At 40.7% G+C, this 17616-nt stretch overlaps 1 protein-coding gene across 6 annotated transcripts in view; it reads right to left on the bottom strand.

The window, feature by feature from the left end:
- The window catches only part of PDLIM5 (PDZ and LIM domain 5), a 132025-nt gene that overhangs the window by 6106 nt on the left and 108303 nt on the right, over positions 1-17616 (bottom strand). For all 6 annotated transcript variants that reach the window (XM_064449966.1, XM_064449969.1, XM_064449970.1 and 3 more), the window contains 3 exons: positions 8797-8971; positions 2862-3042; positions 1737-1857 (listed from right to left, as the gene is read on the bottom strand). In XM_064449966.1, the coding sequence (XP_064306036.1) occupies positions 1737-1857; positions 2862-3042; positions 8797-8971 (477 nt within the window). The remainder of the gene's footprint in view (positions 1-1736; positions 1858-2861; positions 3043-8796; positions 8972-17616) is intronic.

Below are 17616 nucleotides of genomic sequence, written 5' to 3'. Positions count from 1 at the left end.
TCTGCAGTAGGAAGAAGGAAAGCTGGCAATGACATTTACTCCTTATTTTTTTTAAATTATTCATAGACTCTTAACTCCAGCTGGACTGAAAGTCTTTGAGGAATGAATATATCTCAAATCAACATCCAGTTAGAGATCCAGAGCCATTACAATGTATCACTGCCAGTAACACCTCACAGAATGTGTCTACATTAGAAAGTTGCTAGCACAAGTTATCTCAGAAATAGATTTTGTGAGAAGAATAATATTCTTGACATTTTATCCCAGTGTTTCCCGCTCACAGTATAGAAGAGCGGGCGTTTGTGCACGGGCGTCGTAACAGTAGCACAAATCAATGCACTGCACAACATATGGGTCGTTTGGTGGCAGGAACAAGAATTCAATATTAGCAGAACAAACCCGGTCATGAGCTTTCCACCCAAAGGGGAGTTATTGATTCCTCCAGTACTATTTTTGAATTGTCAAATGGCTCCAAGATCAGGGGCTTCAGGTTGCTTCATGATGAAATTTCACCGTGCTGTCACACTGGAGGATGCCGTTCATATATCCATTTCCTCTGCTGCTCCACAAATTCAATAGGAGCAACATGTTGCCCTACTTGTGCCACGGAGTTAGCAATAACCTACTGTGTCCTTTCATATCTGCCAACACCTCATTAAGCTGCTCTGAGATAGAAATTTTGGATAAATCTTGCCTGCTTTCCTCATCCTTCCAGTTCCTAGCACTCTCCATGGCACCCGCTGCAAACAACCATGGGGTCTATCCAGAAGGAAATCTTAACTCCAAACTGGTCACTAGGATTTCACGTTAAATCGCTTCCTGGTTAATCCACTTCCACCTCTAATTAAACTATAACGTTCCTCACAGTAGAAGGAAAAACACAGAAAAAGTCCAACTGTTGGTTCTAACATGGATATAAACAGAATGCAGTGTGAAAACAGACAATTTTGATACAATTTTGTTTCTTTTCCATTTTGTGGGAATTGTTTTACAAATACTATCTTTTTCTTTTCTAGCCCAGAAGAGTACATGGACAGTTTTAAGCAAACTAGGAAACTAACATAAATAAAACCTGTTCGTATTAAAACAAAATATATGATTAGCTGGAAGTGCTAGAAACCAAACCAGAATCCCTCTGAACTTCTAAGTAATATTACTCATCAGGCTTTCAAGTGCTATAATCATATCACTGTATTTTTCCCCTGACAGCCTGTTTTTTTATCCCAAGCTTATGTTCAACAGGTGTTAGCCCTGATCCTGCAAAAAACCTCCTCAGCAGACTGCTTACTCTCGGACATCCCTCCCTGGGTGGAACTGAGGTTATTCAGAGTAAAACGCATTACTCCACTGGAATTTGCTTGTTTAGTAAATAAGCAGATTGACATAAACTCCAGATTATTTTAAAGCCAACCAGAAAGACACCCTAAAATTAACATGTTGCTGTATCACTTACACATACAGCTGAGGGCTTAACAGGAACAACATGTAAAAACAGTGACAAGAAGCCTGCTTCTGCTGAAATCGATGAAGAAATCCTCACCAACTACTCCTGCTGCAAACTCAAAGTGCCTATAGCATTTGATGCTGCTTTGAATTGGCATATCAAAGTTACGTGAACTTGCTAGGACACCACTTCTGAGGGGAAGCTTGAGAAAAATAAATTATTATTTTTTCCAGCCTTATTAAGCTCTGCTTCCCCGCACAGCTGCATTAAATTTGGTTTCATTGCTTCTTACCCGTCTCACAGTAGGGATCGCCATCTTCTAAGTGGAAGACATTATTGCGGATGGGGTTATGACAGGCCACACACACGAAGCAAGAAACGTGCCAGGTTTGTTTCAAAGCATTTATTACTTCCTGTGGGGATTAGAAAAATTGTTATTAACACATTATTTTGATGTGATCACTAGATTGTGGTGACCATGCCACTTGATTCGTTACAAGAGTACTTTGTTTCCTACTGCTATTTTGAAAATGGGTTGTACATGCATTTTCTACTGATGTTAAACTTAATGAGGTGCTTTCTTTATGGTATATTTCCTTATTTGTCATAAGCAACCTTTCATTTTTTGGAAGGCTCAATGTAGAGTTGGACAGATTTAACTCATTTATTCACCTCTTCCATGTTAGTTAGGATCTCAGCCACAATGGTCCCCTAAAATAAGAAAAGCAGCACCTCCGAGGTCTCAAGTCTGTGAACAGTTAATCAGAAGACATCACATCGAAAACCAGGACTGCTCTGTGCTGTTTTGGAAGACACTGTAGTGCCAAATACGACTTGAGATTTGCACTGCCAGAGCCCTGCGTGACCCAGTTACACAAGCGCCCAGACACGCTGCTGTCTGCTGTAAACCGGCGGACGATCAGCTGGCGGGCTCAAATTAGCAGTATTAGTGCAGAGTAGGATAATGCCTCTTTCTATCTACATTACCACTGGGAGCATTTCAATACTTCACATCTAGTCAACCAGCATGTTCCCCAGCATTCAGCTTAGTTAAGGAGGATTACTTATTTTTCTTCCCCTCACCTCCCTCCAATTTTGTAAAAAGCTGCCAATTAAAAGCATTTTGCTCAAGAAAAGTTAGTAATCACAGCAGCTACAGAACAGCTTCATGAAAACAGGACCTGAACTTGGAAAAGCCAAGGAGCCCACAGCACCTTTTCCCAAAGAGACTGAAAAGGCTCAACATTAGAGGAGCCAAAACCATATTCTGTATGTGATGGCAGCTGAAAAGGTATGTCAAAGTATGTTTGGAGGAATGCAGACTGGGCCAGATAAAAGGGAATTTCGTTACAGAGAACACACTGAACACTGTGGTTATTGTTCCCACTGAAAAACAGGCCACTTGCTGGTCACTTACTCCAAGGATCTTCCTTTGGCACTTCGAACACTCAGGGGCGAAGAATTTCTCATAGCAGACCTCGCAATACAATGCCCCTTTCTCTTCCACAAATCCAATGTAAGCCATGGAGGTTTTGCAATGAGCACAATTAAATTCCTCTGGATGCCACGACTTCCCCAAAGCCACCAAGAAGGGTCCTCTGGTTAGAAAGAAGAGATTTTGTCAGCAAACGCCCCTGGGTCGGCTCCTGCAAAAGCTGTTAATAGGCTTGATACACAATACCTCTGTGCCATTATTGCGCTGCTCACAAACTCATACTGCTCCATCCCTCTTTCCTCCTACGGGCTCTAAGTAAGAAAGCATCAAGTGTTGACTAGATGTACTCCCATTGAACTATCTCCCAGAAACACCTGACCACAATAAATACTAATTCTCTTTGCTTCACTGCATTTCAGAAATCTTATTTTAGAACTACATTAAGTACAGTGCTGAAGTGGCTACTAGTGAAAAGAAGGAGGATGGTGCCTATGTTCCCAACCATTTCCATCTATTGCAAAGATATACTTCACTTAGTGATACAATCAGCTCTCTTTTTAGTGTGCGTTGGTATCAAGGCCACAAATGTTCAAGTAGACTTGACTCCATTAAGAGCCGATAACACAGTTAACACAGCCGATAACAGTTTCTTGCGAGACAAACATTCAATCACTGTCTTTATCCAAGAAATTTGTTACCGGTAACCCATACCAGTTGCTGGGTCTGTCCCGTCCCCCTGTGCCCCCCCGTCCCCCCTGAAGTTAGTTAAAATACAACCATTTTCTCTAAATACAGAGCCTCCTCTACTATTTGCAAACACAAAATAATGATGCTTTTATAGCATTTGCCTGGCTAATGCAACAAGGTTGGTAGACAAGATGAAACTGTCCATTTCCAAGTCAACAAAAACTTCTCAGTTTGTGACATGTGAATCTCAGGCATGTGTCATTCTATCTGTATTCATCTGAAAACATATTCAGCATGCCAATATCTTTAATGAACTTATTTACTTTAATGAAGTACGTCCTGGTCCCCACTAACACTCTACCTTCCAGAATTTAGGTTTCAGGTGAACTCTGCGGTTCAAATTCATCTCCCTCATCAGATTTCCCATTTTTGCAATACCAATAGAGACGTCATTCTTTTAGTAATGCATCACTTTTTCTGATCTAGCACTTCACTGCAAAAAAAGTGTAAGGTAGTAATATCACCACCCTGTTGCTAAGCATTTTTTTTTAAATCAAGTAAGCTCCAAGAACATTTTTGTATAAGATTCTCATATGAACAAAACAGCAGCAATAGAGAAGAAAAAAAAACCAACCTTAGAATTTGTTTCCAGGGTTATACTGACTCTAAGATGGGAACATAAGCAGGCAGAGGAGAGAGGGCAACTTCACTGAGAGTAAGGGGTAATTATTTTCATTTCTTTTCTACACTTTCTCTGGAGATGCTACGTATTTTCATCAGGATAAGAAGTCAAAAATAAGGGACTCATACAGATTTAGGACAACTCACACACCTTCTAAGATGATGAATATATTTAATCTGCAGTTTCTTCTATTTGCCTCTGACTATCAGAGAGAAAGCAGTGAAAAAGGGTTCCTGAAGAGCAGACTGTAGCCCTTTAAGGAGGGAGCCGGGGTCGAGCGCAGCTCTCTGGCCCCCCGCTCCCAGCGGATGCCTGAGTAGTGCAAACACTGACCTAACCCGATACCCTCCCGCCGCCCTACAAGCACCTTTTTACATCAATGCCCTTTCAGTTATGTACTGATCAAACAATACAAGCCCTTATGTACAACAAAGTGCTCTCAGTGCGCCGTGTCAGCACAGGCTAATTTAACAGATTCATTAACACGGGGCTGACACCGAAGAGGCTCTCCCGGCTCCAGGTAGGATTGAGTTTCTGGCCATCTGCACCGAAACGATAGGCTCGGTTAGCTCTGCAATGGAAAGAAAGTACACTAGTGACGGGAGGGGAAGGAATTTTTACAACATCTGCTGCATTTAGCTCTCTGGAGTTTACAGCTCTGACATGTTGAGGTTAGCCATTCAGGACAGCATGCAGGAACCCAGACGGATGGGGAACAGCCTGAGAGTGCATCTAAGGAGTTTCTTTCCCAAAGTCCCCAGACAGCTGTGGCTGTGCGCTGCACAATGTCTCCGAGGTGTTCCATTAGCAGGCTGGCTCCCTGCACACACGTGTCCAGAAGAACGCTTTCTAAATACAATTTTACTTTTAATCAGGCTGTAGTTTAAACATGCCAAGCTGATGCTGCAGCTTAATGACACCAGCGACTTAAAAGCTGCCCTAAAGCACGTGGAAGAAAGAAAAAAAAACAAGCACCTGCCACGCAAAATGCACTAAAACATGGTATTCAGAACTTGGAGGTGTTCCTAGTCTCTGCATATTTTTGTGATCAAAATGATAACTTCCAGTAAAGAAAGGTATTTATTTGCTGTATTCCTTTGAAAAGGAATGTAAAGCTTCAATTTGAGTAAGGGGGCTGCATGCCCACATTCATGCAACCTGACGGGAAGTGGCCAGGGCATGAAATGCTAGGAAGATGGCTGCAGATGGCTTCATCCTTCCTTCCACATTTAAAAACAGAAAACAATTTAAAAAAATCCCACATGCCTCTGTCAACTAGAACATATTTTTAAAGATGGTGCTAAAAAACCATGTTCCTTTCATCCAAAGATACTGGATGACCCAACTGGCAACAGTTGGCTGTGAACGCACCTCTATCCCAGGCTACTTTGACCTCCTAAGCATTTCTGAACAAATTTCTGACATCACCATCTAGACCACGTGAAGCAAACTCAGATAGAGGCAAATAGTTGTAATTTTTTTAAAAAGAGTTTCTGATGTATTTACAAGAGTATTTACAGAATCTTATGCCCCAAAGGATCACCAGGCAGCCACCTAAAATATCTGGGCCCTGCATGTAGCAATGATTTGGGGCAAATTGGAAGGAGAAGTAAATAATGTACAGGGCATATAAGCGTAATTTCACTATCTTTACACTTGTAACTAACTATAACTTCATCAGTCTGGTCATGATGTATTAGTATGCCAATAATCTAGCTTCTCACGTGGTTTTTATTATGATAGAAAGCCAGAACTGAAATTTGGTGCTAGAGAGATCAAAAGGACTTCCCCATCTGCTAAGTAGGCTAATCACTTTACAGTCAACCATACATTCAGTCATACATACATACATACATACAGTCAAACATACATTGAAAATGCCATAATATATAATTTCTGCGTAGGAGATGCAGAAGGGAAGCACCATTTGTACTTTCTCCCTTATGCCTTTAGAATAATTAAGCTGTATCAAAAGGTGACAAAACCAAATCATCCTTCACAAGCGGACATTCTGAATGGAGATCCAGGGAAAACACATGTGGACTTCAAAGAGTGAGCCAGTTCTACACTATGGCACCCAGTGAGATGGCCCAGGAACCGGAAGTCTTCATCAGAAAGTGTCAGAAGTTTGTCAGACCATCACAGCAAGTGGATCATGGGAAATTTAATTTGCTTCCAACTTTGATTCTTTCAGACATGGAAAGAAAAGCTTACTTAATGAAGCTTTGATAAAAACTGGGACCTTCAGACAATCACTGTATCAATAATTAAAGATATATTAAAAAGTTATAAGATGTCTCTAAGAAATGGTTCTGGCTCAACCAGCCATGGTTATTCTATGCTTGACTGTAAAGTAATCAACTCCACAGCGCATTTTGGCTTCAAAACAGATGTACAATGCAATGTCACTTGATCGTCCTCCTACTTTTTCATAGGTAACGCTACCACTAAGGGCATGAACTATAATTATGCTAAAGCTTGAATTCAAAATGCCATTGCAATCTTTCCAATCTACTGTATGCTATGAACACGAGGCATATTTGGCATTGATTAATGAACATCAACTCATCCTCAAATGAAACAATGCTTCCTTTAAATAATTGAGGTGGCATTTAACATATGAAGAAATATAAGGATTTAAATACCACCACCAAATTACAAAGAAGTTAGAGGTGGGTATCAGTTACTATTCATGAAAAGGTGTCACTTACAGTAGGTGATAATGGCCTAAGTACTGCCAAGTAGAGCTCCACAGTTTCTCCACCTGCAGCCACTAAGGAGCAAATGTTGCTCCATGGACCAATACTTTCCCCTACCTACAGGGCAGCAGCTGACCTCGTTTTTAATTGTGATCAAAACAGGGAGAAGCAGCAACTGATTTAAGGGCTGATGGGAGAGACTGGCTGCTCAGGAGCAATCTACAGACTGCGCTGTGAGACCCGATGGCACAGAGGATCAGTGAATCCTGCTAAACCACAGGTGCCTTAAAGGGCCCTGAAATTTCTTGCATGAAAGGTAGTGGATTTGCTATGTTTTATTAATTTTAAAACTGAAATGATGATAACAAAAAGGAAGGTGCACGGTTGCTTGCACATTATTTACCAGACACAAATCAAAAGCTGTCCACTGCCCAGGGAACAAAAAAGTCAGAATACTAAGGACGGATCTGGTGATTACACGGGCCAAACTGTTCGATGAACCAGATGAACCTTATCCAAAGTGTAGACCTTCTCGATATTAATCTTCCATTTTGCCATGAAGCAAAAAAAATCTGGATTAGAAAAGATGTACACCTATGTTGGGAATTTGTATAAGATTTTTTTTGTTGCTTCAGAGGGATTCAGATCATATATTTTTGTTACCTTCACATATACAATAGAAGTAGGAAAAAATTTTCCAAAACATGACAGATCAGTTGGTCCTCTAAAATCAACCTGATGCTAACTGAACTGGTAGCGAACTAACAAAACAGAAATGTAATGGTAGTAAGCAAGCTGGAATCAATTCATTCCTGGAGATGAAGTGACTTGAGTTAGTTGCATCATCTGATGCACAATCCCAGTGAGGGCTCAAGAGGCTGCAAAATGCCAAAGTAAAAAGTATGATTTTCTACTATTCTGAATTAAACTTTTACATCTCACAGAGCACCTCATTCTTCAGAACTTGCTTTTCTAACCAAACAAGTCTCCTTTAATCATGGTGAAATAATAGTGCAGGCTCTCCTATTTTGTCCACTGAAAACACAGGACATAGATGAATCAAAGAAATATAACAGTGCATTACTTTCCCCTTGTAGTTCAACAACACAGATAACTGAACAAGCAAGGAAGCATTTTAGCAGAATGCATTTCCTCCAATAATCCTGGGAAATCACTATTTCAGGTAATTAAAAAAAATGCAAGGTAGATGAAAATGAGGATGATTTGCACATTGACATGAAAAGTGATTACAGTTACTTTCATAAGACAATCACGACTAATTGTCAGAAATCACTGAATGAACAATGCAACCCAGATTCCATTCTTCCTCCATATAAAATTCTGGCTAATGATAGGTTATCTTAGGTGACCAGCAGAATTTATTTAACTTAATCTTACTTGGCAAACTCTTTTTTGCGTTGTTTAATCTTTTATACCCATGTCATACAAGTCAAGAACACCAGCCCCCATAATACCCAAAGGCCAGAGAGCCCAGAGAGCTTGAAATCTAATATTGCAGGAAATTACTATTAATCCAGTCCTAGCAGTTGTTAAGCTTGTATTCCTTGCTCTTCTTATATGGATGAAACCTGCAATTTTTCTTCTTCTCAGTTAGAAATTCTGGGTTAGAAACCAACATTTGTGACAAGTTAGTCTTCATAAGACTATCCTTTCCCAATGGTTTCCAATTTGCTAACCTTCTCTGTTTTGTTAGATAAACCATGCATGAAAACGGTGTTCTGCATTATTGAAATGGAGCCTTAAAACACTTGGGACTCAGGAATCAAAGACCACAAAAGCAAAACAGAGGCCGGCTCTCAGAGAGGCCGCAGGATGAATAGATACAAACCTAATGACTTGATTACAGTGTGCACACATGGGAGTACGCTTTCCTGCAGGAATATGCTCTGCCCTCTGAACCAACGTGTCTTGCTCATGTAGCTGAGGTGTTGTTGCAAATTTTTCACTCGGGTCAGTTGTTCCAGGTGGTTTAATACTGTTTGATGTCCATCCACGGGAAGGAGCTGCAGAAAGAGTGTCAAAAGCATTTAGAAGACCATCCTTTCAGTACCAAGTAAACTATTTTGAAACACAAGCAACCGCCAACATTCGCCTAACATCTTTGTCCAGTGCCTACTTAAAGGAAGAAATTAAAAAGCACTTATTTTCCCCTCCTCCCCCACCAACTAAGTTCTACCTACTTTATGAAATGTCTGTGAAATAAGACAGAATGGTTTTGGCTAACTTGTAGTAGTAGTGGACAAATTTCAACATACTAAAGAAGTTAGGCGTAAGAATATACAACCTGTGAAGGCATTATTTTGCTTTAGCTACAAAAGCTGAAGCCAAGAATATCAGCATATGAACAGAGACAGGAGAATATGACCTACCTACTCAAAACATTTTACAGTGAGTGCAATAGATCATACGTCATTACTAACAGATTGAACAAGAGCACGCATTCAATACAACACGTACGGGAACTTAAAATACAGTACTGTATAAGGAAAACTTATTTCTAAATCAAATTTAAACACTAGTCTAGATCACTAGATACTGCCAATCTGAAGCACTCCAAAGGTCATGTTCACATCCTCTTTATAAAAGTTATGACACTGAAATAAAAACCTGACGCTTTCAGAAATGTATAGATCCACACGCTCCCATTTGTGCTCAGGTTTTTAGAGCTGTAGAATAGACATAAGCTCTTACGGAGTACAAAAAATGCATTTACAAAAATGAAAGGCACAGATGATACTGTTGCCAAGGGTAATGAAGAAACAAACAGACCTCTGCTTTTCTTTCTTCTCTATTGATATATGTACCTTGGCAACGTACAAGCTACAGCAACACAAGTTTATGGGAGCAGTTATTCCTGTCAAGTGGAGAATTCTTTTTCTTTTTCAAGTATGCTAAAAACCCCCACATTTCCATAGCCTTTTGTTTGTAACCACAGGCAAGAGAAACTGTGAGTGTTTACTCGGTGCCCTGGCTTTAGTGCAGCTGTACTAAACCTTGTAAATCAAAAAGTTAAGATCCAAGTGGAAGCTCAGAGAGAAACAACCAAGCAATGACAGAGACATCAGACAGCGCAGGGTGATGTTTCCGTTGCAATGATGCACCTCTTTGATCCAAGGTCAGGGCACCGGTATGTAACTTCGCAAGAAAGGTAGTTTGTGGAGCTGTTAAATCTTTGTGCTAGTCTTCCTCTCCCATCTTTCATATCATCTTCCAGGGAAAAGATGAAAAATTGTTTATCATTATCTCCCTTAATGTAATGCTGACCAGCCTCCACGCCATAGAAAAGCTGCAAATACCTTTTAGGTAAAACATTGCATTCCTTGCTCAAATGGAAGTGCCATACTAATTTCAAGAAGACAAATTTCAGTGACAGTGAATAAACAGAAAATTCCACAGAAATGCCAATCTCATGCTATTTACAGAAGTAAGATAACCACAGACTACACAATTTAATCAAAACAATACGGTGAACTTCAGTTAGCAAAACCCTCCTCTACTCATGCGTATTTGTAGGCTAAGGTGACACAGCTGGAAGATAAATCCTTTTTAACACCAAGACTTTTGTACTGTAATTATGCTTGGTATTAATCCAGTGATATGGGCTAAATACCTACTTTTGCTTACTCTTTCTCTGAATGAAGAAGCAATATAGTCATGCATCCTTTTTTGTCTAACTGGCTGGTTCATCAAATTTTCTCGAATCAAGTGATTTCAAAACTGACATATTTTTGGATCCTTTTCACTATCTGAAGTAGCAAAAAGTATTCTGGTTCATCAGGGTTTTGATTTTTTTGTTGTTAATTTTTGTTTAAATACAAGACTATTCATTGTATTTAAAGTATAATTAATTAATTTGCAGTATCTCAAAAACATAGCATCTTGATTCTAGAAACATTCAGCGTTCCTGAGTAGAAAGTATTTAGGAATAAAAGCACTTGATCTTGAACAAGTCACTCTGCTACTGTAGTTCTTTTCAGATGACAAATGCCTACTAAACTGAAAACACAGGAACAGATAAAAAAGCAAAAGGTGGGAGAAAGGCTTTGAAGACATGAACAAAAGCGGTTTTGATTAATAGCACTTTCCTCCTTTTTCATCACACATGGCCTTCTAATTTTCAGGTCCCATTTCATGAGAAGACAAAAATACACACTAAAACCAAATCTGTTTGAGGGCTGCTTTTGCCATAAATCAAATTGCAGCGCAGCTTCTAGTATATTGCTAATTCCTCTTTGAGTTATCTGCTGAATCCCAAAGCCCATTCAGACACATCAGCTAGCTCTTGTTTGCACTGTATAGTTAAAATAAGTCCTTCTGCTTGCTTAAAGGGGGCGGGGGGAAAGTACAAACACCACAATTATTCCCTTTTCTTTGGTCTCATTACAGCTTTCATTAATGCTGTTTTTATGAATGACGCTTTTCTGAACACTACCCAACTTTAAAGTTACTACTGGCCAGGAGCAGGATTTGTCTACGTAAACTTTCAGAGTTGTCAGACAAGTCAGTCACTTCTGAGTTATGCAAAGCACTAAAAAAAAGGAGAGAAGGAGATAGTCCATCAGTCTGGGAAATAACTTTGGTCTATTAATGACCCTACGTTAAAACAAAAATTCTCTTTTAAGTGAACCATACTATAAACCACACAGATTAGTACTGTGTTAAGCAAAAGGTGTGGCCTAAGCAAAAACAAGCTGGGCATTTAGCATTGAGAACTAGCAAAGGCGAATGGACCCACTCCACTTCCACTGAAATTGGTGAACTCAAGTTCAATGCCCAGACCTCCAGCAGATGCAGAACTCCTGTGGGATCACAGCCACAACGCAAACAGAGTAAGGGCAATAAAAAATAAGCTGTAAACCTTCAGATACTTCTCTATTTGCCAGAGTACTTTTTGGATAGTGGACAAAAACTAAGTTCTAAAAGGCCTTTCACTCGTCATTTGTAAATTTATGTCACTATTTGGTCTACTATGATGGAAAGAATATCTAACTGATGACTGCAGATACTATCAGCAGCTGAGAACTAAGAAAATGTTAACTTCTGCTCAAATGTCCTTCAAAAGCAAGACCTTAAAGCATTCATTTTATTAAATGCTCTCTTCTTCCATCTCTTGAGGCCAGTGTAAAGCCAGAAAGCTCCCTGCCCATTCTTACAGTTTGCCCCCACAGCATTCTCTCATGGGGTAATTTTCTCTTTGCTGGTATTCACATTAAGACCTCATTGGACTTGCACAGTATTATTCCCCTCTATTCCTGTTCTGAAGCGGACTCAAGTTTCTTTCAGTTCAGATTTTTCACCTTAAAGAAGAGGAGTCAGTCTGTTTCCATTGCCTTTAGATCCATGCCCTTATTATAGAAAATACACCAGTAAAATACAGTAATAGCTATTTCACCACATTTATTATACTGGTTTCTTTGTAAACCTTCTACAGTTGTTCTGCTAGATATTTTCTTTCCCCACCACAGAACACTCTCCTTTTCTCACTGCTTGATTTGCCTCTTTTTCTATCTTCCTCATTCCCAGCTGAACAGCAGCCTGAGGACAGCTTTTATTGCTCACTTGTGTCTTTCCATAGGCCAGAAACATGCCTTTAACACTCCAGTAATTTCAGCGAATGTTCATTACTTCCGCTGCAACCCATGGAGCAAGTTTTTGTTGGTGGTGGTATTTCTGTGTTTTAGTTTGTTTGTTTTGTGGTTTTTGTTTTGTCTGTTTGTTCTTTAAACCACTATTAGTTCCCCACATAAAATCTATATGAATTCTCAGTATTTTTTTTCCAACAATATTCCACCTCTTGTAGCTACAGAATTTCAAATATTAGCTCTGTTTTCTCGTTTAGAATGAACACTGGTGTTTCTTAACTATCCCTTCTACTTAAACAGCAAGTTAAGTCCTGTGCTGGACAAGACGTTTTTTCTGCAAGCAGAGAGGAAGGGGACGCTCTCAGAGTTCCTGCATTCTCCTCCTCTCCTTTCTCTTCCATATTCCCTTGGAAACCTTTCAAATCGACACACAACCACATGATTTAAAGAAAAACATCATGCCATGAAAACTTATGCAGGTGTTTTTCCTTGCAATGAGAAGCTTTTACCAGGGCACACCAGTAATAACAAGGTAGGTACAAATTATTACATGCAATCTAAGTAAGGACCTCTTGACTCCCGGCAATCAGTTTGAGCCCTCCTGTGGTTTGTGCTTTATACTTTACTTTTTACATTTTACATATAAGATTTTGGATCCCATCAGCAGGTCTGTTCTCAAAGAGTGCTGGGGAGGAGCCCTGGTACCCAAGATCTGGCAAGATGCATGCACATTTTTAATTGCGGGTGATGGCCAAGCGGGGAGGGAAAAGGAAAGAACTCCAGATGCCTCACAACACAATCCCACCACATATTTTCAGAGTGCCACCTTTGTTGCATGAAATAGGACAGGGTGCAGCAACTTTTGTGGATGCTCTGAAGAATTATAGGTTATAAAAAGTAAGTACAATAAACAAAAGAAATTCTGATGCATACAGGAGCTATTCTACCCTAGTGCCAGAGATGCTCAGGTTCTCCACAAGTCATGAAAAGATCTCTGTGGCCAAATGTCAGAGTTCTGCAGGCTTCACTTCACCTTCACTCTCTTTAATTAAACCTTCTAAAGCACTGTTGATATGCACTGTGTATTGTCATAGCTGGCTTTTGTAAACCAGAAAACACTCTGTACCCGACTATTAACTTTCTACTTTATTAGGTTTAAGTTTAGCAAACCCTCGGTGTTTGCTTTCACTAAACTCCTTGGTGTGGCTAGTTTAATATTTAACAAAGTTTTAGGCAAGGTAAAGAACTGGCTTTTTTCTTTTTCAAAAATCCCAGTGTGACTTTGCCCTGGTTAGACTAACAATAGGCTGTTCCATTGCTGAGCACATGGATAACTGCAAACACTGGCGAAAAGTTTGGAAGACAAAGGGAGAAAGGCGGATACTTGGCAGCGCCAAAGTCACTTTGACAGAGGTTCTCCGGTACGTAGCAACAATACAACAGCCTGAACTGTTTAACGCTCACTTAAACATAACATCAGACTTCATGTAATATCTATAAATAACAATGCTACTTTAAGCAGTGGGAGTGCCAGAACTTCGTTTTAAAGTGTTCTAACTCTGTGATTTATACACTGCTATCAAACTACTGTATTATAAATGGAAAATATAAAGCTTCATACGTCCAATTTTCTGACTTCTCTTAATATATCTGTACCATAAGAAATCTTCCTGTTCCTTCCCTCCAAACCAAACAGATGGCCGGATGAAGCAACGTGTCTGAAAAGCTCGGCTGTCAGCTCGTTACGTTAGCTGTATATCACCCCCCATCCACTCCCAGGCCCACGTGAAATCACACAAGTTCAATGGAGGAAGCTACAGGACAAGCAAGAGGGGAGAAAAAAAAAAACAAACACAAACCCCAAACAAGCCCCCAAACCCCTGTGTTCAGCAGTCTTGGAAGCGCAGTCAGAGCTGCACCCCCGCCGCTGATTAAAGGCAGAACAGGAAGGATTAAACCATTATCATGTCTTTAAATGCCTTCGAAGGCTGGTATGCACCCCGTGGAAAATCACAACAGGTGCCACCCCGGCCCAATTTCAACAACCCCTGCAACTGAGGGGGCTAGTTCCTGCGCTAGCAACCAGCCTTTCAATTGGAAAGGCTCCTGCTAAATTAGCTGTAAAGCATCTTAATTAAAATGAGCATGGTGGTTTTGGCTCACTCAGCCGGTCTCCTTGGGATTTGTTACATCACATACCGTCACAAATTTGGCACGACTGGTGCCGCTTTTACCGAAAACGTACCTCGAGGAAAAAGAGAAAACGAAGACCTGTACAACAGCGTTTCATTTCTCTGGAGCAACAGTTCAGAAACCTATTTGGTAGCTTTCTGCCAACAACATTTTGCCTCCCGTGCTTTTAGCTCTTGTTTTGACCTCGACAGCTTGACTATGCCTGAGGAGAGCGTAACTGTCCAGTCTCACTCACATGCAGATTATCTGCCAGTTTCATGGAGCTGATGTTTAACATTGAATAGTGGTAAGAACGCATTTACGAGAGGAATATTGACTTTTTCATCTGTTGAACAAATATTAGGCATAATTTTTGGATGTCCTACACCTGTACATCTGAACAGGACACATCGCTGCTCCGAGCTGGTGCTAGCAGATGAAGGGGGACTCATCTGGCAAGTCAGTCCGTGACAACAGACTGGTTGCTTTTTAAGAAATCAAAGATGACAAGCATCTAATTTTGCAAGTCAGTGAATGTCCCCACTCATTCGGTGTGAAATAAACACAGAGACAAATAATCTCTTCACCTTTGTTCTAAATGACTAGAGAAAGGAGCATGCATTTATCTGATTTATGTAGGCAATTAATTTAAGTGCACAGCTTGGTACCTTAGCATGAATTCAGCAACATCAAATCACAGGAAAAATTGTCAAAGGTCGCATTTGTGCAGATCATGTAGTGAGGTACACCAGGTCATTCCGCCTCCAACAAGTAGGTGGTACATTTCTGCCTCATTACTATGATCTCCCCCTTCTTAAATATAAACATTCAAGTTTTAGAAACGTATTCATTTTTTCACCATGTCTGCAGGAGTTACAATTTCATACTACCATCAAATTAAGGTTGACATTTATAAATTACTCTGGTTTCACAATGGGTTTTGCTTGGCTAAGTGACTTCACATTACTTAACTTGTAAGAACAAATTCTTGTGGGTTGCTGTCACATGACACATCATCATTTAGATTAGATGAAAAATTAATAACAGTCCATACACCAGGGTCAGGAAGCCTTTATGTTTTGACCTGTCAATCATACCACTTTTATGGACAAGACTTTGTTTTTATGAATGGTGACTGCATTGTGGAGGAGCAATCTTTAACAACCTTCTTCAGTGAAAAAATACTGGAACTGTTTATATCTTGGGACTGTTTCTAGCAGAGGCCTTACCAGCAACCTAAGGATTTGCCTTAACAGCTTGTAGTGTTACTCCAGTTTCTTCTCCAAATTCAGACAAATAGCCCCTTGAACCCCTACAATAATTAATCCTGCCTTTAATTTCTTGTTTTACAAAGGAAACAATTTGGGATGAGGTGGCTCTAAAACAAAATTGCACAAGTTTATGAACAAGGCGATGCTGACACAACAGTTTGTTTGCCTTTTCCATGCAGAAGTATTCCCAAAGCCGATGGGCCACCAACTTAACTCAGCCAGTAAGCGTGGCCTGTAAGGTCAACAGAACCGAGATAGGAGCTGGAGTAATTACAAATGAAATGCAGAGAAAAACAAAGGTGACTGGGACAGAAAGTCCCACAGTCCACCCCATTACGGATCTTGAGGAAGGCTTTACTGGCAGAACAGGCGTTTTGAGAGAGCACAATAGATCTTGGTGGCTCCCACTTTCCCTCCCCAGTTTTATCCTGTTTGACCTTATGGCAAAACTCCCCAGACTTACATGGTCTAGATTTTTACCCCATTTTCCTTAGTAAACCTCTACAGAATAAGTCACAAGGATGGAGACAAAGACCCAGACTGTGAGTATATGCAAGACAGGATGTCAAACCATACTTAGGATCAGGCTTATATTTTCTTCTGCTTTTAAAGTTACCGAGGGAATGGGAAGTAGAAAAAAAAAATGCAGCAAGACAGCATGCTACGGATAACTCCAGAGATGGTAAATGCAAGTCTACCAAACACACAACAACAACTGCAAGGAAATAGCAGAATTTTTCAAACAAAGTTTGCCTGGGGAGCAATTTTTCTATGCTTACAGTTAGCTTCCAAGTGTGTTCCCTCTGCTGAAGGGAGCATGTGCTTAACACATGTGCTGGCTCAGGATTAGGCAACTGACAGTTGTGGGTATTGCAGAATATGCTGACATTCCCGAGCAGCTCTACTGGAAGGGGATTATATATCCCAGTGGTATCAGGCTGAGAGAGACCCTGGGAATAAGGAAACGGGCACACGCAGGTAACTGGTCACTTAAAACTGTAAGCTTTGGACACTGTCACAAACCCTCCCCATCCCATCCTCGTACTCAGCTGCCAAGCCCAGGAGGAACAAAGGTCATCAATTGCCATGAAATCCTCCTCTCCAAGCAACAAACCAGCTTTTTCTGGCCACCAGCTGTACCAGCTCACCACAGGACCCCTGCAATCCCACCGGACCCCTGTGAGCGAAGCACGACGCTGCCTGCCCGGCTCCTGCATGGGAAGGTGGGACACGGTGCTGGCAGAGCTGTGCCTGGAGCCCAGCCTCTCTGGTCCCCACTGCACCAGCAGATCGCCCTCCCACAACAGCATTTTGGAGATGCCAGGAAAGAGGAGATGGTTTCGCATGAGAAACGTAACATTGGAAGTCCTGACCGCTTCTGACCATCGCAGACCCTGCTGCGCTTTCCATGAGAACAGTTTGTCTCCTGGCCAAACTCCAGTTTGTGTAACTGCATTTATTGGGTAATTATACTTTCTTAAATTGTCGCAGCAGTTTCAATTTGCCACGGTGCTATTCACTTCCTTTCAAGATGCTGTGGAGTGTTACAGTGTGCTGACAAGCAGCTGTTATGTTTCACCCAAGAAGGGACTGCATGGCAGTGGCGGGTGAAAGCCATTCCTG

This window comes from Phalacrocorax carbo, chromosome 4 (genome assembly GCF_963921805.1).
Source record: "Phalacrocorax carbo chromosome 4, bPhaCar2.1, whole genome shotgun sequence".
In the NCBI taxonomy this organism is placed as follows: Eukaryota; Metazoa; Chordata; class Aves; order Suliformes; family Phalacrocoracidae; genus Phalacrocorax; species Phalacrocorax carbo.
This window is presented reverse-complemented; position numbering and strand designations above follow the sequence as displayed.